The sequence below is a fragment of the Chenopodium album genome, chromosome 18 (genome assembly GCF_948465745.1).
Source record: "Chenopodium album chromosome 18, dcCheAlbu1.1, whole genome shotgun sequence".
Classification (NCBI taxonomy): domain Eukaryota; kingdom Viridiplantae; phylum Streptophyta; class Magnoliopsida; order Caryophyllales; family Amaranthaceae; genus Chenopodium; species Chenopodium album.
In genome coordinates, this window is record NC_137851.1 from 46,523,999 (window position 1) to 46,550,647 (window position 26,649).

The 26,649-nt window shown below is 36.6% G+C and overlaps 2 protein-coding genes across 2 annotated transcripts; both read left to right on the plus strand.

Moving 5' to 3' along the window:
* The first annotated feature begins 10,416 nt into the window (after positions 1 to 10,416).
* Positions 10,417 to 11,036, plus strand: LOC145592237 (uncharacterized protein At4g02000-like). Its single transcript, XM_081648690.1, has 2 exons — positions 10,417 to 10,497; positions 10,593 to 11,036. The coding sequence occupies exons 1-2, from the start codon at positions 10,417 to 10,419 to the stop codon at positions 11,034 to 11,036; spliced, it is 525 nt and encodes a 174-aa protein (XP_081504816.1).
* A 14,569-nt stretch (positions 11,037 to 25,605) lies between these two features.
* LOC145590955 (SKP1-like protein 1A) lies at positions 25,606 to 26,649 on the plus strand. The gene is made up of 2 exons (XM_081647337.1): positions 25,606 to 25,929; positions 26,476 to 26,649. The coding sequence occupies exons 1-2, from the start codon at positions 25,606 to 25,608 to the stop codon at positions 26,647 to 26,649; spliced, it is 498 nt and encodes a 165-aa protein (XP_081503463.1).

Consider the following 26,649-nt stretch of genomic DNA (forward strand, 5'->3'; position numbering starts at 1 on the left):
AGATTTAAAAAATCCACTACTAAGGTGGAGGAGAAGGCGTTCCAAGCAAAAGGGGAGTCTTCATTCAAAGGAAAGTCTGAAAATTTTGGAGGCCGTGGACAGAGCAGAGGCGGTTTCCGTGGTCGTGGTCAAGGTCGTGGTGGTGGCAGAGGACATGGTCAGTTTGGTGATCGACAACAAAAGAGCTCCATTCAATGTAGATACTATAAGAATTTTGGTCACAAAGAGATTGAGTGTTGGGCTAAGCAAAAGGATGAGAAACAATAAGTCAATGTTGCAGAGAACGTTGAAGAAGAAAGCAAGTTGTATTCGGTGGAGGCTCCTATGCAGGACACTAAGAACGGTTTGTGGTTCATGGATAGTGGATGCTCGAATCATATGTCTGGCATGAAGGCGATGTTCAAGGAGTTAGACGAGTCAAAAAAGGGCTAGGTTTGTATTGGAGACAACAAGCTCATGCGAGTAGATGGAAAAGGAACTATTGGCATCAAAACGATCTCTGTGTTGGAGTATTTGCAATTCTAGTAATGCAAATCGGAGGTTTACCAAGTAAGTGTGCGAGGAGTTACCGAGGGAGTGATATATGCAAGCTAAAAGATCTAGCGAAGGAGCTATAGCTCTAGCAAGGATAGATAGCTTCGGCAAGGCCGAGCTATAGCTCAGGTAAGAGAGAGCTATAGCTCGCTGCTGTTCGCTGGTCGCTGCAAGGCCGAGCTATAGCTCGGATACGAGAGAGCTATAGCTCGTTGGCCATTTGCTTGCGACAGGGGCGAGCGAGAGCTCGAGCGATAGCTCGCACGCTAGCTCGCTGCCTTAGTTGCTCGCTGCTAGGCCGAGCGATAGCTCGCTCGACTGCGAGCGAGAGCTCGGTCGATCAGTTTGCTTTTGGGCGGTGGGCTTGAGTGGGCTAAAAGACCTAATTTCTTGGCTTATTCTTTACTCCATTATTCTCATATAAATACCCTCATACCCCAAAATCAATATACGTTATTTTTCATTATTGAAAATTATCTTAAACACACAAACACAAACCTACCTTTGAGATCTGAACAGTTCTTGAGTAATTCCACGCTTCGGGTTCGGGTACACGAATTACGAAGGAGAGTTGCGTTAAACTTGGGGGGCGTGCGTCATCAGGAAACCTGTACCGGTGGTGGCGCATTTCGCTTCTAAGGCAGTGGATTATGTTCCATGGCGCAACTGTGAGTTTGAGATCAAGTATTTTTCCCTTTCATCTTCTTTGTTTGTCTTTGGAATCGACAGGTATTTTACCAACAATTTAGAAGCGAAATAGTATTAATTTATTATATTATTGATTCCTATTCAATTTGGGAAAAAGTATTATTTGGATGAAGAATTTGTATCAAGATTATGTCTTATTAGAGGTGTAATTGACGAAGCTATCAACAAGATTGTAATTTGTTAGGGACAATTGAGTTGATTGTCAGATTTCGGATATTGAATTGTACTTGAAGTATTATGCCATAATGATGCAATTGACTCTTTATATTAGAGTTGGACTAGGTTTCAAGAAAACATGCCGAGTTAAGCGAATTGCCAATAAGTTGGAAGATTTAATTTTCATTGATTAAGCAAAAGATTAATGGCACTCAACTGGATAAATTTGATGAGGATTTAATTCTTTGGAATTATCAAGGGAATCAAAGTGGTGCGGCAGTGAGTTGAGGAAATATCATCAATTTTTGATAAGTCAACTATGTTGCATTGATGATTGGATATCATGATTGTCAATTCATGAAATTTAATAGTTGAAGTCCCTGCATCAAGTGGATTAATTTCTAGTTTGTTTAAGCTGAAGCTTGAGTTAACTGACTCTGTTAGTCCGGTGGGTATTGCGATATTGAAGACGTTGCTGCTAAATGTTTCGGAATATAATATTTAGCTAGGCTCGTCAATAGCTATGGAACATGCACAAAATCAGATAAGTCCTTCTCAAATAATTATTTTCTAACTTTACATAATATGGTGTCAATTATTATGTGCCCTTGCTAAATATGCATAATTTTATTATTATGAGCTATTGCAATGCAATGTGGGGATGAGATGAGTTAGATCTTGTAACTGACTAGTATGTTAGTTTTACTCTTGTAATTGAGTGGTATTGAGGAGGAAGATCTCCGTAACAGACGTTTATCTGTGGCTATTTGCTTGTTGGTTTGCAAGTAATTTATTTCTGCTAATGTATGTTCTGTCCAATGGTAATTTATTTATGTTCATGATTGGACTTTAATGTGTTTTGTCCTAGTATATTAGGGATGACATGTATTCTATCTTACGATAGTGTTTTGTTGACCTTATTCCTAATCATGGACATGTTTTGCTGAGCACGGAGTATGTGATAAGCTTGTAAGTGTTCCTTTTTTTTAGATTAAAAAGGGGGACTTAGAATTATTGTTTCTTTTAATTCTTGTGATCTTATTTAGCTTTGTTCACGAACTTGAAATGTACTTAATTTGCTAAAGGTTTAGCAATTATTTCTCTTGTTGATAGTCTAGATGAGACCAGGTTGATTTTTGTGCTTATTAGCAGAATGAAAAGGCTTGACTCAGCAAAGCTAGAATGGTCGTGCAAGTTTAAAGTGTAAGTGCCCCACGTGAGGTAAGGATGGGAATCAACATTCCATATGTCTTTAAAATTTATTAATATTCAGTGAATGTTAGTATTGTGGGGGGTTGCAGATATGTTTCAGTTGTTTATTTGTTTAAGTAACTAGTTCACCCAAGAATTTGGTTGATACTCCCTTATTTGTTACCCGATGCATGATTATTCTCATGTGGTATCTGTGATGTGGGGGTTTCCAATAATGAAGAATTGATTTCTATATATGTTTCACGTAAAGCAAGAAGGCTTGTGGGACTGTGGGTGATATGTATACTGAATATCTGCTACGTTTATCATGCATGACCTTGATATGCTAAATCCTGTGAAATGTCTTAAGTATATGATTTCCTATGACATGGCATGTTAGTTTTGCACGTTCATAGAATTTGTTCCTGTTTCCTAAGCTTTATTCTGAAACTGATGAGTTCATCACCTAAGGTGTATTTGATTAAAGCTTGAACTAGTTTTGTATCATCTTGGTTTTACTTTCTTGATCGAAAGTTGTATGTAGATGGTTTGTCATGTGGTATGTTTTCATGTAGTGGTGGATAAAAAAAAAAATCCTGAAACCAGGCCATATGAATACGCCTTGATTAACTAGTTGTGGAAAGAAGCATGTTAATGCGAGTTTGCGCTCCTTTGAGTTTTTATGCTTGAGAAGAGTATATCTTGCCTTGCTATTAGAAATCCATCTGTTGTAAGTATCTTTCAAGGTGAGTTGAAAGGAGGTTGATTGGAAATGAGCTGAAGGTAAGATACTGTGATGTCAGGATTTATTCTGTAAGTTTGGTGCTGACCCATCTTTGTGACTCACATGGTTTGTTCTAAGCTTGTCTGTTTTGCAGTAAGGTTGCTTAAGCTTCCTAGCATGATTGATTGTAAATCAAGGGTGTGTATTTAAAACGCATGAACAGGGGACAACTTAGAAGATGAGGTATTTGTGCTCATGATGTTATATCCTTTGTGATATGTATGGTGAGTGGGGGTTAGATTTGAGTACCCTAACTTGTTATGTTAAGTTTTTCTTGGCATGTGTGTTGAATTTCTTGATGCATGTGTGATGTTACGATGGTTCGCATTGATCGAGTTCATATGCTAGAATGATCATAAGTTGTTAACTTCACATGCATGTTGTTTATTGAGATAAAGATGTATATGTGTCTCAAAGCCAAGAAACAAGTACAAGATAATGAGATAAGCATAATGGTTCTAGGCAGTAAGCCAATGAACTAGTAAAGGTACGCATTAATCTCAATTTTGTGATGTAGAGAAAGTGTTTTGGTAAATTATATTCATCATGCTTAAGCCAGAGTTATTTTTATGATTTGGCCTTGATGTTTGATTCAAATGTGGTAATGTTTTCGCAATCTAAATGATGAACAAAATTTTTCTTGACGTGAAGTGGTTTTGTTGTGAACTACATTGTTCATTCTGTTTGTCAAGAGAAAAATTACTCAATTATTGCTTGAGTTTCGATTGGTACAGGGATGAAGGTTAAAGTGAGAAAGATTCTCAAGTACCTGTCCAGTAAGTTAGACGATGATTGAATGAACAACAATGATTAGTTGAACCTCTTCAGTGTATGGTTTTTACATGATGAAAGGTGATGCTCTGTTTCTAGTGAGCTGCAAAACAAATTGGTGTACACTATCCATTATGAAGCAAAGGTTCATAAGATTGGATGACGTGTGTCAAGAAAATGATTGTTGCAAAAATTAATCTCTGGAAGTTTGTCCATTGTGGGGGTAAGTTAATCCTCATGTATGTTCTCTACATTATTTTTCACAAGTGTCTATATATGTTGTCAGGAACTACAGATGTAGTGACAGAGTTAGACAGATCATGTGGAGGTGATACTCATGTTAGAGTATGTGAAAGTAAAGAAGAATCAAGCAGGTCCTTATACAAGGATGAAGCATAGGTAAGTGCTTGATTGTCTAAGGGAAGATTGTTAAGATCCTGTGGGGTATTTTAAATTATTCCAGAGACAAAGATTTAAAAAGATGGGTCTAGAGCCTTGTTTTGGTTGATTCATTGTTGAATTTACACCATTTATGTTTATTGAATCTATAACTATTTTCAGTGGTTTGTTGATCAGGTGGATTCATTAAGGTTGAGCGTGGCTCTTAATGTCATTTGTCCAGTTATTCTTTGAGCAGGGATTGATAATGGTTCTTAAGTGGATTTAAGACCATTAGCCCAGTGGCTCTTAGAGTAGGATTAATAATGACACCGAAGATGGAAGGTTGAGCATCGCTTGCTCTTAATACTACTAGCCCAGTTGCTTGAGAGTAGGGAACGATAGTGATCCTTAAATGAATTAGAATCACTAGCCCAGTTATTACTCGAGTAGGGAACGATAGTGGTACCGAATGACTGAGGTTGGGAGTATCCCTTAATGCATCTAGCCTAAGAGCTCGTTGAGCAGTGGATTGATAGATGCACCGACGAGTTGACATGGTTGAACTTTTCGTTCTTAATGTTCTTATTCCATTGCATAGAAAATCTTGGGTTTGCGAGGTGCTTGAATGTGTTTTAAGCCTGCATGGAAATACCCTAGATGTGCTGGGAATGTGTTTATACACACACGGAACACCTACGTGAGTACGAGGGGTGGCCTCCTTCAAGGGAAAATGTGGTGTAGTTTTCCTGAAGTACTCATGAGAGCCCAAGGTGTTGGCCAAGATTGGCGGAATTACTCAAGTTCAAAAGGTGAAGTATGTGATACATGTTCCTTTTTCGCTCCTGGGAGTTCAAACCTTTGGATACTCACCAGAAGAGTGTTGAATACATGTGTCACTAAGGCGTTAGTTCAAACCTTATGGATATTAGTGCTTAAGTACCTAACCTTTCATTTTACTGTTCAGATATCATGATCTCATGTCCGTTTTGCATTAGTGGGGGATTGTTGGAGTATTTGCAATTCTAGTAATGCAAATCGGAGGTTTACCAAGTGAGTGTGCGAGGAGTTACCGAGGGAGTGATATATGCAAGCTAAAAGATCTAGCGAAGGAGCTATAGCTCTAGCAAGGATAGATAGCTTCGGCAAGGCCGAGCTATAGCTCATGTAAGAGAGAGCTATAGCTCGCTTCTGTTCGCTGGTCGCTGCAAGGCCGAGCTATAGCTCGGATACGAGAGATCTATAGCTCGCTGGCCATTTGCTTGCGACAGGGGCGAGCGATAGCTCGCACGCTAGCTCGCTGCCTTAGTTGCTCGCTGCTAGGCCACAAATTACGAAGGAGAGTTGCGTTAAACTTGGGGGGCGTGCGTCATCAGGAAACCTGTACCAGTGGTGGCGTATTTCGCTTGTAAGGCAGTGGATTATGTTCCATGGCGCAACTGTGAGTTTGAGATCAAGTATTTTTCCCTTTCATCTTCTTTTTTAGTCTTTGGAATCGACAGGTATTTTACCAACACTCTGGTAATGTAAAACTTCTTAGTGATGTTCAATATGTTCCAAACTTTACCCATAATTTGTTGAGTGTTGGACAACTATTGCATAGTGGGTATTTTGTTTTGTTTGATAATGGTTGCTGCCCAATTTATGAAAAGAAGTCTGGTAGACTTGTAATTAGCATAACTATGGCACAAAATAAAATGTTTCCCTTGAATGTCAATGATGAGAAAATTTGTGCATTGGTTGCTAAAAATGATGAAGCAAAACTTTGGCACTTACGATATGGCCATTTAAATGAGAATGGTCTGAAATTGTTGTCTAGGAAGAACATGGTTGTGGGCTTGCCCATTCTGGGTAATCTCAGTTTTTGTGAAGGGTGTGTCTACGGAAAACATAGTCGAAACTCATTTCCCGTAAACAATTCATATAGAGCCTCTGGTTGTCTTGAAATCGTGCATGCAGATTTGTGTGGTCCTATGTGTGTGAAGTCTATTGGAGGTAGTAAGCATTTCTTGTTGTTTACGGATGATTATAGTCGATTGAGTTGGGTATACTTCTTGAAGTCCAAATCTGAGAGCTTTGAATGCTTCCAGATATTCAAGGCATTGGTGGAAAATGAGTCGGGGTTTTATATCAAGGTGCTACGTACTGACAGAGGTGGTGAATTCATTTCAAATATTTTTAATAGCTTCTATGAGACCAATGGTATTCGCATGGAGCTTATAGCACCTCATACTCCACGACAAAATTGAGTAGCAGAGCGAAAAAATAGAACCCGTAGTTGAGATGGCGAGGAGCATGATGACAGTTGCTGGACTCCCTAAGAAGTTCTGGGCAAAAGCAGTAGCAACAACAGTGTATTTATCAAATATTTCTCCGACAAAGGCCGTCTACAACAAGACTTCTTACGAATCTTGGAAGAGAAAGAAGCCACAGGTTAGTCACTTGAGAATATTTGGTTGCATAGCTTATAAATCTTAGATACATCTAATTCACGCCAGAAAACTTGATAAAAAATCTGAAAAATGTACTTTCATTGGTTATAGCAATCAATCTATGGCATATAAGCTATATAATCCCACAAGTGGTAAGGTGATTGTTAGTAAAGATGTCAAGTTTAATGAAGCAGAGACTTGGACATGGGATAATATCAGTAGCTACTCGACACCATCAGTTGTTCATGTGGCTCCTGTCATTACAACTCCTGTCGGTGAAACGGCCTCATCACCACCATCAACTCCAAATGCAAGCAATAACTTCTCTTCCTCTTCTAGCAGCAATGCTTCATCACCTTCCAACTCCTCTCCAGAGACACCTCCTCTAAAATATCGATCAGTAAGGGATATTTATGCTTCTTGTAATTTGCCTTACTTGCTTCAAACCCTATGTATTATGAAAATGCTATAGGTAGTGAAATCTGGTAGAATGCAATGGCTGAGGAAATACCAGCTATTGAATGCAATGCAACATGGGAGTTGGTAAATTTACCATAAGGGAAGAGTGTCATTGGTCTGAAGTGGGTTTATCGCACAAAGTACAATGCCGATGGAGAAGTGCAGAAGCATAAAGATCGATTGCTTGCTAAAGGGTATGCACAACAGCAAGGTGTTGATTTTGATGAAACGTTCTCTCCCGTTGCTCGCTTTGAGACGGTGAGAACTTTCCTTGCTATAGCTGCACAACTTCAATGGCCAGTGTACCAGTTCGATGTGGAGTATGCCTTTCTCAATGGTAGGCTATCTGAAGAAGTGTATGTTGCTCAGCCCGAAGGATTCATTGTGACTGGTCAAGAGAATAAAGTTTACAGGCTGCACAAAGCTTTATATGGTCTAAAGAAGGCCCCGAGAGCATGGTACAGCAAAGTGGACACCTATTTTTTGGAGAATGGGTTTGAAAGAAGTCCAAGTGAGCCGACCCTCTATGTGATGAAGCGAGGTAACTCTAAATTTCTTGTGGTGTGTTTATATGTTGATGATATGATTTATATGGGTTCAAATGAAGCCATTGTTGAAGAGTTTAAGTCTTTCATGATGAATGAGTTTGAGATGACTGATTTGGGTTTATTATGTTATTTCTTGGGCTGGAAGTTATGCAAACTTCTGATGGCATTTTTATTTCACAAAAAAAATATGCCACTGATCTACTTACAAAATTCAATATGCTAAACTGTAAATCAGTCTCTACACCCATGAATGCCAATGAAAAGTTGGTAGTTGAAGATGGTATGGGAATGGCAGATGCAAGACGATACCGTAGTATGGTTGGAGGTCTGAATTATTTGTCTCATACTAGACCAGATATTGCATTTTCAGTAAGTGTAATATCTAGGTTCATGCATAATCCTACACAACATCACTATGAGGCAGCAAAGAGGATTTTACGATATGTTAGTGGTACTATAAACCTTGGAATTTGGTACACAAAAGTATCAAATTTCATATTGGTTGGTTTTTCGGATAGTGATTGGGCTGGATGTTTGGAAGATAGAAAGAGTACTTCTGGACATGTATTCTTTCTAGGTTCTGGTGCTATCTCATGGAGCTCTAAAAAGCAAGAAATTGTTGCATTGTCCTCTTTAGAAGCAGAATATGTTACTGTCACAGGAGCAACGTGTCAAGCTATTTGGATGCGAAGATTATTAACTGACTTTCTTCAAGTACAAGAAGGTGCAACCGAGATTTTCTGTGGCAACAAAGCAACCATTTCCATGGCAAAAAATCCATCATATCATAGCAGGACTAAACACATAGACATTCGTTATCATTTCATTCGTAACTTGGTTACCAATGGAGAAATAGTCCTGAAGCATTGCAACACAAATCAACAAGTTGCTGATGTGCTTACCAAGTCTCTGTCACAAACCAAGCATTGTTCCTTCAGGCAGCAGCTAGGTGTTACAAATATTTGAAGCAGGGGGGGAGTGTTTGATAATGCTACAAATATTTGTTAGTTATTTGTTCCCTATTTTCTAGTATATGGTGTTAGTGGGTCACTTTGTTTTCTATTAGTCAAGACCATGTTTTATTTAGTTGAGGCTCATTAAGAGTTAGTGGGTTCACTACTCATAATAATGTATCTCACGTTCCTATTTATTATGTAGTGGTTAGTTATTTTAGAGTACTATTTAAGGCCATGTAAACAACTTTATTTAATGCGATTTTCTTAATTTGCTTTCTTCTAATTTCACTTTTGCAAACTTAACCTTTATTTCCAACAGATACTAATTCCACAAAGTAGGAACCAGTACACAAATGCAGCAACACAAGGCTAAATCAAACAAGAAACTGTTTGATCGAGAATCGATACAGCATTTTCCTTTTTAGTTTTGATGGTCAAACAGCCACTGGCACTCCCTTCGAACTTCCTCCTCTTCTTCTAGCAAAAAATCATTCTTGATATTGAACATCTCCCTCATCTCCTCCGTTGTTTTTCCTATCATCATGTTCGCCACAGCTTGGCAAGTTAAATCTAGCAAACTCTTGATATCCAAATAGTTTGCAGCCTACATACCATCACCATTTGATTGGTTTGTTATACTCGATTAATTGACCAAGCTAAGTAAATGTATATAGGATAACTAACACATTCATTATCTCAAAAAAAAACACAAAAAAAAATTCATTTAACAAACCAAAATAGTGTAAGAAATATTTGCACAACAAAGTAATTAATTGAATCAAGATATCGACCAAATGCATCAACATGTTTTAATATGTTCAATTGTATCGTTTCATAAAATTTTGATGTAGTCTTATAACTTTTGACTGCCATAATTTTTAAAAATAGACGGCTGAGATTATTTGTTTTAATTATTTATTTTAAATTAGTCATTTTAATTGAAAGTTGTTCTTTGAATTAGTTTTTAGAATCATCTGTGAATGATCATTGATGAGCATCACGCATTCACGTAGTTATGTCAAGTGTTCAAGCAAATTGTTAATAAGTGATTAATAGTTATGACTTCAAGATTGAACTTAAAAGGTGGTCATTAAACTTCTTATCATTTGTAATCAAGTGGTTTAAAACTCAAATTAACAAACTTCTAACATAATAAAATCATACATTTTCGATCTCAAGAAAAACCCATCATCGAAATTAAGCCCCAAAACACCGTTCATAATATAATCACATATCAGAAGCAAATTTACAATCAATAGCATAAATGTCAATTCTACAATAATATTCCACAAACAGTAAAATTAAATTTGGAAAAATAAAATACATAAAAATTCATGCAGATCTTATCAAGTATTATGATTTCCCAACTTTAATTGGAAATTGTATTTAATTAGGTCTCCCTCGAAAGAAAGGGTGTTCTCTCTAGGAAGTAGGGTTTGGCTGCCATTGAGACGACCGTGTGTCCTTCGTTTTCTTTGATTTCTTATTGTGGCCTAATCATGGCTAATGATCTTGGTGGTGTGGTGGACTTGGGTGCCGTTAATTCAATACCTGCACAGGAGAAATTTCACTTGCTTCTTGTTGGTAGATAAATTACTGAACGTCCTTATAATTCCGAAGCTTTTAAGACTACGATGACTAAAGTTTGGGGATTAACTAATAAATTAATAATTAGGGTTCTTATCCCTTATTTGTTCGCTTTCCAATTTTTTCATTGGGTGGAAGAGAGCGTGTATTGAATGGTCGACCATGGTGTTTTGATAATAAGTTGTTGGAGTTGAAGGAGGCTGACGGGGATGAACATCCTGATAAGATGCCTCTTTTTCATTCGCCTTTTTGGGTCCGAATAAAGAACTTGTCGTTCAATTGCAGGTCCGACGAGGACATTCAGGAGGTTGTTTCTCGTTGGGGGGAACTGATTGAGATTGAGGAAGATATCCTTGGTTTAGATCGATTACGTCGCATTAAGGTTATGATTAATATAAATAAACCATTGTGTTGTTTCCAACGCATTCTTGACAAAGGGGGTAGGACTGTGTGTGTTGAGTTTGCGTACAAAAGATTGCCTTACTTTTGCTTCACTTGTGGAGTGATAGGACACTCAGAGAAAGATTGTTGAATGGTGTTTGAAGAGAGTAAGAAATCCAAGCTTGGTTGGGGTAGTCGGTTGAGAGCTTCTCCTAGAAAGGGGAAAGGGAAGGAGGATGAGGAATTGGCTGCGGTTATCTCTTTCAGGAAGCATCTCTTTGTCACGAAGGAGTTGGAGGAAAAGTTAGAAGCTGAGAATAGCAAGATCTTGGGGGAAAGGGATGACTCTTTAGTGCTGCGAGATACGGTGAGGGTCGGGATAATGCTGCTGCTGTAGCATTAGGGGAGGGTGTTATTGAGGATGTGGTTGAAAATAATTATGTAGGGGAGGTGGCTGGAATTATTTTGCATGTTGGGGATGGGGACAGTGAGGTGGAGTCTTTGACAGGGGAGGATAGTCGAAAGAAGGGGGCGGGTGGGGTAGAGGCAAGAAGAAAGTGGCTAGGCAAAGGGATAATTTTGATACTCCTATGAGCTCTAGCAGTTTTGATTTTTTGGGAAAGCGTGAGAGAGGTAGATAAGGAGTCAGGAGAGGAGATGGGCTCAAACAAGAAGTTGATGGTTGACGTTGTTTCTTTTGGATTGCGGGTGGCGGCGGCTGCGGTAGAGCAGCCCTGCTAAGCTAAATGAGTCTCTTGAGCATCAACTATAGAGAGTTGGGCAATACCTCTGCAGTTGATAACCTTCGAAATTTAATTCGGAGGGAAGTCCCGTCTCTTATATTTCTAATGGAGACAAAGTTGAGTAGTGGTGAGATGTCTAAAATTCGTGCTAAATTTCCTGATTATAATAGTTTAACGGTGGACAATAGTGGAAGGTCGGACGGTGTCGCTTTGTTTTGGTTGAAGGAGATTGAGGTGGAGTTACAATCTATGTCTATTCACCATATTGATGTTCTTGTTAAGTATGTGGCGGGGGAAAATAAGTGGAGACTTACTGGTTTCCATGGATGGCCGGAGGTGCATAATAGGCATCTCTCTTGGAAGATTTTTTCGGAGCTTGCTATGCAAAGAGAGGAACCTTGGGTGTGTCTAGGGGATTTTAATGAAATTATATATGAGTCGGAGAAAAAAGGAGGAAGAGACTGAGCTATTTGGCAAATGGAGAACTTTAAGAGGTTCTTGATATTTATTGTTTATGTGATGTTCCTTGCGAAGGGTATGTGTTCACTTATGACAATGGTCAAAGTGGGGCGGACAATATTCAATGCCGACATGACAAAGCTCTTGTGATCGAGAGTTGGAAGGACTTATTTTCAACAGCAAGGCTCCATAATTTGGATCGTGAATGGTCCAATCATGCACTTATTCGGTTTGATTTGGTAGAGGGAGGTGGTGTTGCTAAAAACAAGATAAAATATTTAGGTTCAAACAAGTGTGGATGGAGAATGAAAGTTGTGAGGAGGTTATTGAGACGGCTTGACAGCTTAGGGGTGGCTCGGTTGAAGCTAAGATTGCAGCTTGCGCAACTAAGTTAAAGGCTTGGAGCAACAGGGAGTTTGGGCGTGTGTTCATGAAGTTAAGGAAAAAAAAAAGCGTCTTAATACTTTGAATAGAGGAGGTAGGGAGGAGAGCCAAGTAAGAGAGAGAAAAAAGGAAGTGAAGGAAATTAGTGAGCTTCTTCATATTGAAGAAGTTTATTGGAGGCAAAGATCGAGGGCTCTTTGGATTGAATCAGGGGATCGTAACTCAAATTTTTTCATCGTATGGCTTCCCAAAGGCATGCAAAAAACACCATCAGATATCTTGATACTGAGGATGGGGCTCGGCATGATGGTGTGGTTGATGTTGAGAGGGTAGTCGTGGATTATTTCCACTCTCTTTTTGCTTCGTCTAATCCGAGTGAGTTTGATTAAGCTTTGGTTGGGATCAATAGAAGAGTTACGGAGGATATGAATAAGCAACTTTCTGCAAGCTTTACTGCTGGTGAGGTACATAACGCCTTGAAGCAAATGCATCCCCTTAAAGCCCCTGGCCCGGATGGTATGTGCCCTCTTTTCTTTCAAACTTACTGGCATATTATTGGTCATGCGGTTACTAGTTTGGTGTTGAGTGTGCTTAATGGATGTGTAATTCCCAGAACTATTAATAAAACCTTCATTGTTTTAATTCCGAAAAAGAAAGCACCGGATAAATTTACAAGAGTATAGGCCGATTAGTTTGTATAATGTGGTGTATAAATTGATTACTAAGGTGCTTGCGAACCGTTTGAAATTATTTCTCTCGGATATTACTTCCTTAAATCAAAGTGCTTTTACACCAGGGAGATTACTTATATAGATAATATTCTAGTGGTGTTTTAAGGTGTTTCACCATATGAAGAATTCTAGAAGTACGGGTGTTCATTTAGCTCTGAAGCTTGATATGGCAAAGACATATGATAGATCGCAGTGGGGTTTTTTAAGAGCTGTTATGGTGCGAATGGGATTTGGGGATTTTTTTCATTGATCGAATTATGCATTGTATTTCTTCAGTCTCTTTTGCGGTTCTTATAAATGGAGCACCTTCAGGGGAGTTTACCCCTTCTAGGGGTCTACGGCAAGGTGATCCTCTTTCCCCATATCTATTTATTTTGTGTGCGGAGGCTCTTTCTGGTTTGTTGAATTAGTCAGTGGTAGATGGTAGTCTGCATCGTGTTCGAGTGGCGTCAGATGCACCCTCGATCTCACATTTGTTGTTCAGGATGATAGCATTATTTTTTTCGAGGGAAAATGTTGAGGAGGTATAGTCTATTCGGAGGATTTTACATACTTATGAGGCTGCGTCGGGCCAATTGGTAAATTTTAGCAAGACTATGGTCTTGTTTAGTAAGGGTGTTTCAGAGGAGCGAAGAGGTGAATTCGCGAGTCTGCTTGGGGTGCAACTAGTAGACATTCATGATAAGTACCTTGGGCTTCCAATAGTTGTGGGAATATAAAAAAGGGTGCTTACTAGAGGGGTTAGGAAGAAGTTATGGAAAAGACTACAAGGATGGAAAGGGGGAATGTTATCGAAGGCGGGTCGAGAGGTCCTGATTAAGGCAATTGCTCAATCTATCCCAATCTACGCGATGAGTGTGTTTAAATTCCCTTCTTCGTTTTGTGATGAGTTGCGGTCATTGGTTTCAAATTTTTGGTGGGGGGGGAAAAAGAAGGGTGAGCGTAAGATCCATTGGTTGTCATGGCGGAAGTTGTGTGAACCTAAGGCAGTGGGGGGCTGGGTTTTCGAGATTCTAAGTTATTTAATGTAGCTCTTTTAGCGAAGCAAGCATGGAGACTAATCAAATTCCCGGACAGCCTTATTTCCAAGATTTTGCGAGATCAATATTTTAATAATGGTGACTATTTAAGCTCAGAGGTTGGAGCAAATCCGAGCTATACTTGGCGGGGAATTTGGGTTGTGAAATGGGTGGTGCAGCGAGGTGTTTGGTGGAGGGTTGGAGATAGCTTGAATATCCCTGTGTGGGGCAGCCCGTGGGTGCCAAACACTCAAACTCGGATGATTATTTCATCATGTGTGGAGTCAAGGAGGGGAATGACAGTGTGTGATTTAATTCACCTCCCTACGGCTACTTGGAATGCCACACTTATTAAGGAGATCTTTCTCCCGTTTGAATGTGAAAGAATTCTTGTCATTCCCCTGAGTTTAAGACTTCCTTACGATGATGTATGTTGGGATTTGAAGAAAAAAGGTGAGTTCTCTGTTCGGTCAGCTTATCGGGCTATTTTTGGTGAGTGTGATGGGGTGAATGATGCTTTTAGTTCGAGTTCTTATTCCCTTTGGAACAAGGTATGGAATGTTAAAACCTTGCCAAGAATTAAAGTATTCATGTGGAGAGCTTGTAGGGGTGCAAAACCCACGTCCCATGGGTTGAGTAAGCGCATTCCGAGTAGAGAACCTTTGTGCAGTATGTGTGAGGCAGCAGAGGAGACGGAGCTTCATTGTGTTAGAGACTATGTTATTGCTCATATGATTTGGGATTGCTGTCCTTTAAAGCCTAGGGAAGACGAATATTTTCACGAATTTGCAGATTGGGTGCAAGCTTGTTTGGCTCGGCTGTAAGGTGAGGATCATGGGCTGTTTTTTACAGTCTGTTGGGTCGTGGTGTGGACAGCTCGAAATAGGTGGCTTTTTGAAGGAGAATACTGCAGTCCTGCTCAGTCAATGGAGTATGCTCAGAACTTGGTCAGGGAGGTGGGAGGGGAGGAGAAGGGAGAGAAGTATGTTGGGATTGCTGCTCGTGCGTATTGGAAGCCTCCGCAACAGGGGCTGCTCAAGCTGAACGTGGATAGGGGTTCTGTTGAGGGGTTGGGTGCTTCGGCTGGGGCTGTGCTGCATGACGAAAGGGGGGAGGTGAAGCTTGCTGCTGCTTGGACGGTGGACGATAGGTGGGAACCTATGATTGCAGAAGCCAAGACGGTTCTCTTCGGGCTGCAAGTTGCTGTTGATTGCGGGTACACAAGGCTGGAAGTGGAGGGCGACTGTCAAGGTATAATGGCCGCTATCAAATCACAAGAGAAGGGTGGAAGTAGTTTCCACTTGATTTTAGATGATATCTATCATGTGTCTAGTTTTCTTGAATTTGTATCTTAGAATTTTGTTAGGAGGGAATGTAATAAAGTAGCCCATGAGCTAGCTCATTGCTTGCCTTGGGTACAAATAGGAGAGTATGGTTGTCGGATTTTCCGAGTTGTATTATACCTCTTGTACTAAGTGATTCCCCGTTGAATGAAAGCTGGGTGCCCTTGAGGCCATTTTTCAAAAAAAAAAAAAAAAAAAAAAAAAAAAAAAAAAAAAAAAAAAAAAAAAAGTATTATGTTTCCCCTCAAAAAAAAATTTAAAAAAAATAATAAGTCGTATCTAAAAATATTTGACAATCAAGAATTCTTGAAACACGGCATAATTACGAATATCACTAACAAATCCAACACTAATGCACTCAATTTTGCTTCTCGAGTGAAATGACTTGAAATTTATAATTAATTGATAAAATTTAATTATAATCCATTTGCAAAATCATTCATACCCAAAACTTTCAAGGATTAACTCATGTATTATCCCTAAACCATAAATAAAAAAATAAAAAACAATTCAACCAATTTAATGCTATCAGCCCTTTACGATTGTTTTTTTAAAAAAAAAAATAAAAAAAATCATTAAAACAGATCAAAAAAAAATACTTACCAAACTAACTCTAATGCATTCAATATTGCTTCTTGAGTGAAATGACATAAAATTCAGAATTATTTGATGAAATTTGAATATATTTCATTTGCAAAGATGATTCAAACGCAAAATACGAAAGATTAATTGATACATACGCAAAATATATATATAAAAAATTAAAAATTAAAAAATAAAAAACATAAAATCAAATCAAAGAAACACAATAAAAATTAAAAATAAAACAGTTACAAAAAAAACTTACGTAAATAAGATCAAAGAGGGTGTTTAGATCAACGTCAATGAACTCTTTCTCCCACGGCTTAAGTATGCAAGAATTAACTTCACGAGGCGGTATGCCGTCAAGAGCTAAGTCAGCGTGATATTTGTTGCAGTACTCTACGATCTTACCCAGGGTACTCCCGGTGACGTTGGGTACCGGTATCTTATCACCATGGTTGTCGCCGAGATCCTCCAATATTTTCTTGATTTTTAGAGATTGTACTGCAACATTTTCACTGAACTCTAATAAAATTTTATCACAACTCTCTAGGGTTATCTTCTTGGATGAAGAAGAGGCAGAAGAAGAAGCAGCGGCGGCGGCGGAGGATGATGATACCATTTGGACGGGAAGATGAGAGAAAAAATGATGAAATTTGAGAGAAAAATGTGGGTGAAATTTGATGGAGGCTGTGAAAGAAAATGCTGAAATTAGGGCAGTATTTATAGCAAAAATGTGTAAGAGAAATAATATCTGCCACCTGTACAATTATTGGCTTAATTTATTTGTTTTATTTTTTTAATTGAGGAAAGTGGCAATGGTCACTCTAAACCTCTAATGGATAATCAAAATAAAATTAAGGGTTTCTTAAAAAAATTAGGGGTAATTACATCACCTTACTGCGAACTATTAATAGATAAATAAAATTCGGTGGTATATTATAACTAGCTTTTAATAATTAGTTGATACACAAAATCGGCCGTTATTACATATTGAATAATTATATAATTATTAACACACGGATATCTCTCCCTCACATATATCCGTAATCTAGTAGCATAAAATTTAATGATCTTGTCAATTTGGTAAATAGTACGAGTAATTTTCATTCATTTTTCAAAAAAAATTTATGGTGGATTTATTCTTTTCCATGTTGGGAATATTGTTGAAGTCATCCAAGAGAATTAATATAATCTTCTTGTTATTGTTTATTAATGACATAACGAATGTTGCCTTTAATAATTACAAGGTAGTTGGTCTCAAGAAATAAAGCTCATTTAATATTTTCTTAAAACGTTAAAACTAACTGTGGTTAGGAAGATACAGAGTACCATTATTAGATCTGATATATTCACACTTAATAAACTTTATTAATGAAGCATAACATCGAACTTCCTTTTTTTTTTTTTTTTTTTTTGAGGAATTATCAAAGTTTAAGTACAACGACGACTTGTGAAAAAAATCTTTACAAAACACTATTAATGAAGGAAATCAATAATCTATATATATTATTAAAATTCCTAAGGCAAACTCGTACTATATATGTGGTTTGGGGCATGACATTTCTTCATCACTTGTTATTCTAACTTGGCAAGTGACATGACATCAAACCATTAGATACTTCCCATGAATATCATGCTTGGTATAATTGCAATAAAACAGATAATATACTGACTAGTAAAACATTAAGTGCATAAATATAGCAGGTAATTAAACTTATTACAGTTCTTCTAGGGGGCTGACTAATCTTCTAAGAAATCCCCTCTCATTGCTTGGCATTATCTTTGTGGACCAAAAGAAAGAGGTGGGTTAGGCTTCAGGGAGGCCCACAACCAGAATCTTGCTCTACTTGGAAAGCTATGCTGGAAGATTCATAATTCAAATAACATCTCTTCTCAGATCATCAAAGACAAATATTGTAGGAGATCTCTTCCTACTTCCTTCAAGAATGGGTCACATATTTGGCAAGCTTTAGGGAAAGGTTGGGATATATTTGCTCACCTTACCCAATGGTTGGTGGGTAATGGAAACTCTTGTCTACTCTGGAATGACAACTGGACTGGTTATGGTCCTTTGAGAGAGCTTATAGTAGGGCCTATCCCTAACCATGAGCTAGGCCAAAATTTGAATGCCATATTGGCCATTCTGTCAGGCCTTTACATGATACAAGCGAAAAATTGGGATGATGCTGTGATTTATTCTGATTGTCAAAGGGCGGTTCTTGGCATTAATAACCATGACACTCCAGCTGATGCAGCTTCTTATATATCTGTAAATGATACGCAGGGACCTTCAATTCTTTAAGAATGCGCAGGTTCAACACTGGTGTATGTTCCAAGGGCAAGACTGAAGCAAGTGGTTAAGCTGGCCAGCAAAACAAAGTCGGAGCTGACTCTATCTAATACCACCAGTATTCCTGATCACAGCTGGCTACTGCAATACAATGTCCTTCTTTGTGCAGCTAATCTTTTGTCAACTGAAAACTCTAATGTAGACATTTCTATTGCGCCAAAGTGGCTTACTAATTATGGTGGCATGTCACCTAATTAACTGGTCTGTATGAACCTTAACATTTGTGTTTAATCTAGTTCATTTCCACCAAAAAAAAAAAAAAAAAAAAATTAAACTTATTACAAATAGTACAGTTTGGGAGTATTGAGTACATAGAGTTTATAATAATCTCAATTTTAATTTAATTCTAATTTACTCGAATGCCCATTGATGCAAAATCATTGATGTTGCAGTGAAAAGCTTCCTTATTTCCTCGGGTGTAGTTCCCTTTATCATATTCATATCAGCCACATGTCAAATCTAGCAAACCCTTTATCTACGTATAGTTTGCAGCCTGCACACCATCAACACACTACACACTATTAAGTACGAAGTATATGATAGGAATCCCTTTCAAAAAAAAAAAAAATGTATATGATAGGAATAATATAGGAAAATATACTATGGTGATATATTTTTTCATATAGATGTTATGATATTCTAGTAATGTATCTCATTGATATTTTAAGATAGAATTATGATGATGTGATATTGTCTAAGATTAGGAATGATTATGGTAACCTGGCTACCAAATTATTTTCTATGATTATGCTCTTCTACCAGTGATACTCCGCATAAAATTTCATCTACATCCGGGTGTAATATGCGCAAGTACACCCAAAAAACGAAAATAACATTGCCTATAAATATTATCAAGTTGCTAGAAGAGCATAAAAAAAAATATTAAAACATTTTCTCTATGATTTAAGGGACTTGTATGTTAATTATATTCCATATTAATGGCAAGTAGCTGGCTAGCTCGTCCCCTATTCTCTCCTCTTCTCCTATAGGGTTTATAATTTTTTAGCAGTACGTATAGGCCGAAAATAGTCCACTTGCATTGCTTCAAAAATTATACTATTCCCGACCTTTTTTTTCTTGTTTTTCTATAGCGTTGTATTTAAAGTTTCAATAAATCTACACAAGTACCGTAGATATTCGCCCGTATCCCTATGATTGAGTGTCTTCCTATGGTGGAATTGATATGTATTGAGATGTTTATTGATTATTTTAGATTTTTGCCTACGAGTTTTTATCTTTTACTTGAAAGGATTTTTCTTATTTTAGGCTTAGGATATATTTTTGTTAGTTGCTATGAGTTTTATCTTTTAGGTTGTTACCTTAAGATAGAGTTCTTTTTAAGAGTTTTACTAGGATAGAATTATAATTAAGCTAGGATATCTTTTTAAATTTTATTAGCTTATTTATAGTCGATGTAGTGTTCAGTTTATTCATTGGAGGTTAATAAAATTTTGATTTATTGAAAATTATTGTTAGTCGAGAAGACGAGCAATTAAGCTAAGAAAACAAATCCTAGTTGAGTATTAATCCGAGAAAGATTAATAATCTTCATATCTTCCGTTATCTACAAATCAAACTCTTAGCCACCAAAATTATAAGTTTAATCCAAATATTCAATACTCACGCAAGAAGCACCGAGCATTATCTTCATTAATTAAAATATTTGCCTTTTTTGCTTAAAGAAACACATCAATTGGTGTGACTGCAATTTAAAGCCCATTAAACATGGTCAACCAAGGTGAATTTGCTGCACTCTTGGAGGAATGTAAGAAACTTAATGTTCGGTTGGCAAAAACAGAAGAAAGCCTTCAACGTCGAGACGAAGAGACAACCTCCATGGCTGACATTCTCACGCAGCTACAAGAAGTCATGAAGGGTCGTGTCGACGGTGACCCTAACCAACACACACCTCATCGAACTGAGGAACTTAAGCTCGTTGATCTCCCGATGTTTGATGGTGACCTTGACCCGGAAGCATACTTGGGTTGGGAGCGACGTATGGAGCGTATCTTTGATCATAAAAACTTTGATGATCGTAAACGTTTCTCTTACGCAATATTAAAGCTCACAAAATATGCATCCCTTTGGTATGACTCCATGCAGTCATGAAGGTCACACGACCACAAAGAAAAGATTCAATCATGGACAAGGTTGAAGGCAAAGATGAAGAAGCGATTTGTGCCACGATCTTACAAGCAAGATTTATTTATCAAGTTGAATTCTTTACAACAAAATTACATGTCCATAGAGCAATACATTAAAGAGTTTGAGAGATTGTATATGGCATGTGAGATTAAGGATGAGGAGGAGCAAAAGAATGCCAAGTTTCTACTCGGTTTACACCCTTCCATTGCGCGTCAAGTCGAGCTACAACCTTATACTACATTTGATGAATTGTGTACCCTTGCTTATAAGGTTGAACGGTAGCAAAGGAGTTCAAAATATATGGCAACAAAACAACCTTCTTCAATTAGGTCCAACTCACCTCCTTCGGGTGCTACTCATGAGCCTACACCGGAAGAAGCAAAGCCCACAAAGGACACTCCTAGTCCGAGCTCAAGTAATGGTCCGAATACAAAGACAATCGTTTGTTTTCGTTGTCAAGGACAGGGTCATATTGCGAAGTATTGCCCTAATACGGTTATGGTGACCCGAGAAGAGCATTATTTATTTGTCACGCAACAAGAACAACGCAGCAAACAAGGTCATGTTGAAGTACAAGATACTCACGAGGACTTCCTTGAGTTACAAGACCCGAATGTTTGGAGCAACATGCCTATGTATAGCACCGAAACTGAACCACGTACTATGTTATTACGAAGGTCCTTGTTAACTCCACATCAAGATACACAATCTCATGAACAACGTTCAAATCTTTTTCAAACAAAATGTTTGGTTAACGATAAGCTTTGTTCTTTAATTATTGATTCGGGCTCATGTACGAATGCTTGTGCCTAAACCATGGCTACATCATTGAATTTAACTTCCCGTGACCATCCTCGCCCTTATAAATTGAGTTGGCTTAATGATGATAGTGGAGTTTGGGTTAAAAACCAAGCTTTGGTATCTTTTCGTATAGGAGGTTACCAAGATCAAATTTGGTGTGACTCTATTCCCATGACCGCGTGTGATGTTCTCCTTGGACGACCTTGGCAATCCGATAGAGAAGTACTCCACCACGTCAAGTCTAATGTTTATTCCGTTTTAGTTGGGAAAGAAAGGATTGGTTTGACTCTAATGCCACCTAAGCATGTGTCACCTCCAAAGAATGCTAGTCATGCGTGTTTTAGTTCTTGTAGGATGAAATCCTTGACTCTTCTAAGACTAAGAAGGATCGACTCGATCAAGTGTTGCATATAAGAAGAGGAACAAAGTTGGACAAGGGTGATATGGTTTGGTTGTCACTTAATGCACAAAAACTACATGTTGATCACAAGAATAATGAGTCATTAGATGAAGGACCTTTCGAAGTTATAGAGAAAATAGGTTATGAAACCTTTAAAGTACTTCTAGGGAATGGTGTTTGTGCTACTCTTATTTCTCCCGATTTAATCCCTTTTGCTTTGAGGACGAAACTTGAGCACAAGTTTTTTTTCAAGAGGGGGAGTATGATACGTATTGAGTTGTTTATTGCTTATTTTAGATTTTTGCCTACGAGTTTTTACCTTTTACTTGAAAGGGTTTTTCTTGTTTTAGACTTAGGATATATTTTTGTTAGTTGCTATGAGTTTTATCTTTTAGGTTGTTACCTTAAAATAGAGTTCTTTTTAAGAGCTTTTACTAGGATAGAATTATAATTAAGCTAGGATATCTTTTTAGATTTTATTAGCTTATTTATAGTCGATGTAGTGTTCAGTTTATTCATTGGAGGTTAATAAAATTTCGATTTATTGAAAATTATAGTTAGTCGAGAAGACGAGCAATTAAGCTGAGAAAGCAAATCCTAGTTGAGTATTAATCCGAGAAAGATTAATAATCTTCATATCTTCTGTTATCTACAAATCAAACTCTTAACCACCAAAATTATAAGTTTAAGCCAAATATTCAATACTCACACAAGAAGCACCGTGCATTACCTTCATTATTTAAAATATTTGCCTTTCTTGCTTAAAGAAAAACATCAGGAATTGTTAGTTTTTGTTAGTTTAGTTGTTTGTTTTTTGTTAGGGTTTATATGAGTGTAAGGGCTGCTTCATCTTTTGCCCTAATATAATATTAGTCTGTTGATAAAAATTTATTCTGGATCGCAATGGTTGTTGAATTCTCAAACGTTAAAGAGAATCATATAGTAATCATCCTAACGGCAACAACAAATCGTTAGACCGTCTCTCCAAAAGACTGTATATTTCAACGATGTGTGCGAGAGATGTACCACAGAACAGTGCAAGATTTTTTCAACAATCGTTGCTTTGATAAAGAGAACCTTTATTTAATTCTATTTTATGTATCTGTTAATTTAGATTTCATTTGTAAATGTCGGATGACTTTTTATTAATCAATTGTTTTTGTTCTACAAAAATATTCCATATTAAAGCAGATGTGGTGGCTAGCAAAGTCATGTTGGATCTACCTCCGTAGCAGCTTATGTAATAGTACCTGCAGCTCGCTATCTTAATTCTTAAGGCATTATGTAGTTATTTTGCAGCGAGATATTTATGGTTCCCCTAATGGCATGTATAAATGTAACTGTGATTTTGATACAAATTTAGGGCCTTTTCTCATTGACTGAAATGAGCTGAGCTGAACTGAATTGAACTGAACTAAACTTATTAGAGCTGAGCTGAATTGAACTAAACTTATTAATTAGTGATTTTTAACTACGGATTAATGATCTTTGATTATTTATTATTATATATGTGTGTATATACAAATATACATATTAAAATATTTAAGAAAAATATACTATATAATTAAAATATTTATGAAAAATATATTAAAAACATGAAACCCCAAAACATTTTAAAAACATATACTATATAATTAAAAAATAAAATATTAATATGACAAAAGAACACAAAACACTTTTTAAAAAATTCTCAAAATGAAAAAAAAAATTAAAAAAAAAAAAAAAAAAAACCAAAGAGTTGGGCCGGTCTTATTTAAAAACTAACTTGATCCTATTTTTACTCCTAGCTCGTCAAATAGTGAAATATGGTATAATAGTCATTAAGTGAAATATGGTATAACCGTATAATAGTCATTATTATTATTGTTGTTGTTGTTGTTGTTGTTGCTGCTGCTGTTGTAATATAAGATTAAAAGTATGAAATTTGGCTTTATATCATTAGCAATATCATTAGACATTGAACTGAACTGAACTTATTAGTGTTGAACTGAACTGAACTGAAGTGAAGTGAAGTGAAGTGAAGTGAAATTAATCCGATGAGAACAGGTCTTTAGCTTTCATACCCGGTCAACTAACACCTAGGGGTGGAAGTCCACCAATTCACCGACCATCTTAACTATGAAGGTGCATTTTTTATATTGGCAGTGACCACAAACAATGTTGAAAACTTTCTCAATTATCTAATCTAAGTACCTATTTAACCAAAAACAAAAGGTATAATAAGGGGATATGTTGTCAATGTAATAAAGATTGCTCCATTTTTTCACAAGCGGTGAGGTCACACAATGTGGCTAGTCTTATAAAAAACACGTTGAATAAATAATGGGGCCGGGGTTATAATAATGATTTAATGGACTTACCTTGACAGATAAAGGTTATTTTAATGGGAAAATAAGGTTACTACCTTCATGTTTTAATAAGCGTTACACTTACCAAATATGGTCGTGTTACGTTTTAATTAATGTTACACTTTTTTTTTTTATTTTTTTTTTTGGTAGAAAGCTACGTATTTATTTCCTTTCACATTCCTTATTTATCAATAAACTATTGAGCCCGGGCTATATTTCTTCTACAATTTTTTTAAATACTTCAACCACCCCATTCACCTCTTATTTTATTTAAATCAATTAAATTGTATAAAACTATGTATCGGTCAAAGTATTATACTGATTAAAACACGGAGGTTTTATTATTATTGATCTGACAAGTATATTCAATATTTTAATAATCCATATCTGTTAGAGAGTATGAAAAAACACTTATGAATAGTGCGAGAACAATTATATCCTTAACATGTTTGTTTACCTATATGCCCCTTTTGATGTGATGTTAATTGCATCTAAATTTTTCCTTGTTTAATTTGATGAATACCTTTTTTTTTTTTTTTTTTTTTTGAGTAGAGATGAATACCTTTTATGAATAGTGTTTGAACCATTATACCCTCTAAAATATTTATTTATTTATTTACCATTATTAATGTTAATTGCCTTTTATTTTGAAACTCTTAAAAATAGTGTACGAACATTTATACCCTTAATTATATTTGTTTTTACATATTGTTAATCATTGTCGTTGTCAATAAAAGGGCTTTCTAAACATTGCTAATTATTGTAAGATTTGTTAAATACCATACACCCGGCTAATTTGCTCATTAATTTTTGCTCCTTTAATAAATGAGCAAATAAATAAAAGAAGAGGGCGGGGCTACAATACGAGTAACAAATAAGGTTACTTAATTTTTTTAATAAAGTAATTGATTTCACTCGTATTAAATTGGGATTACACGGAATATTTCACAAGTAAAATTTTACAAAAAATAATGATAAAAATCTACAAAAATTATCTTTTTGCTAAAAACTCTTAAAAAGATAAAGAAAGAATCCTAATAGGAGTAGATGTAAACTTGGTGGGCAAGGACTTAGGGCCTGTTCATATTTACTGAATTGAGCTGAACTGAACTGAACTGATTGGAACTGAACTGATTGGAACTGAACTGAACTGAACTGAATTGAGCTGAAATGAATATTTTATGTGAGAGGGAAATTAAGAGCTGAACTGAACTGAACTGAACTGAACTGAAATTAAGTAAATGTGAACAGGCCCTTACCCCGAATTAGACTAGGATTCGGAAACCTTATTAATTTTTTCTATAAATTCAAAGCTTTATCGTCATATTCTCTCATAGTTCAAACAATAACAATTCCTCTCTCTTTAATTTTCTCAACTCTTTCGATCTTTTCACCTCTTAACCTAATTAGCAATGGCAGCATCAACCTCTTCTTCATCTTCGAACAAGAAGGTAATCCTAAGGAGTTCCGATAAAGAGACTTTCAACGTGGATGAAAAGGCAGCAATGCTTTCTCAAACCATCAAGAACATGATCGAGGACCTCGACGACAGCACCGATCCCATCCCGCTTCCTAATGTCACCGCTAAAATTCTCGCTAAGGTTATCGAGTATTGTAACAAACACGCTAATGATGTTGATAACTCCGATCCCGTAGCACAACCTAATGATGAACTCAAGCAGTGGGATAAAGACTTCCTCAATGTCGACCAAAACACCCTCTTTGATCTTATTCTTGTGAGTATTTTTCTTTTACTTTAATCTTTTTTTCTTTAATTTAGTTGATTTGTGATTGACTTTAAATTCTTTCTTTTTCTTTAATTTTTTTCTTTCGTTTGTATTTATTTATTTTGTTGCTTTATTATATGATTAGGGCTAATCTTAGTGTTACGGTTCAGAAGTTTATAAAATATGATTTCTTTAACAGATTATTATTACGTTTTATAATATAAAGAATTAATCTGAGTGCTTAGGGTTTTGGGTTTTGAAATTTGTAAGATTCAAAGGACGGTTAACTATATTTAAATTATAGTTTAAGATTCGTTGATTATTTGTAAAAGTATTTTTATTTGACGAGTCAATTCATGTCACTATATATGTTTTTTTTTTTTTTTTTTTTTTTTTTTTTTTTTTTGAGAAAATGTCACTATATATGTTGGTATTCAAGTCATAGTGTCATACGTGTTTTTCTTTACAAATATTAATTTGTAGTTTTTTTTTTTTTTTAAGAAGTATGTGGTTGATTAATAAAGAATTAATTAATTATTTGTTGATGAATTGTAGGCTGCAAACTACATGGATATCAAGGGATTGCTTGATTTAACTTGCCAACATGTTGCCGATATGCTTAAAGGAAAAGCACCGGAAGAGATAAGGAAGACATTCAACATCGTAAATGATTTTACACCCGAAGAAGAGGAAGAAATTCGAAGGGAGAATCAATGGGCATTCGAGTGA

Coding starts and splice junctions, on each gene's coding strand:
- LOC145592237 (XM_081648690.1), top strand. CDS start 10,417: ATGGCTAATGATCTTGGTGGTGTGGTGGACTTGGGTGCCGTTAATTCA. Junction 10,498..10,592: donor AGAAATTTCACTTGCTTCTT/GTTGGTAGATAA, acceptor ATTAATAATTAG/GGTTCTTATCCCTTATTTGT.
- LOC145590955 (XM_081647337.1), top strand. CDS start 25,606: ATGGCAGCATCAACCTCTTCTTCATCTTCGAACAAGAAGGTAATCCTA. Junction 25,930..26,475: donor CCCTCTTTGATCTTATTCTT/GTGAGTATTTTT, acceptor GATGAATTGTAG/GCTGCAAACTACATGGATAT.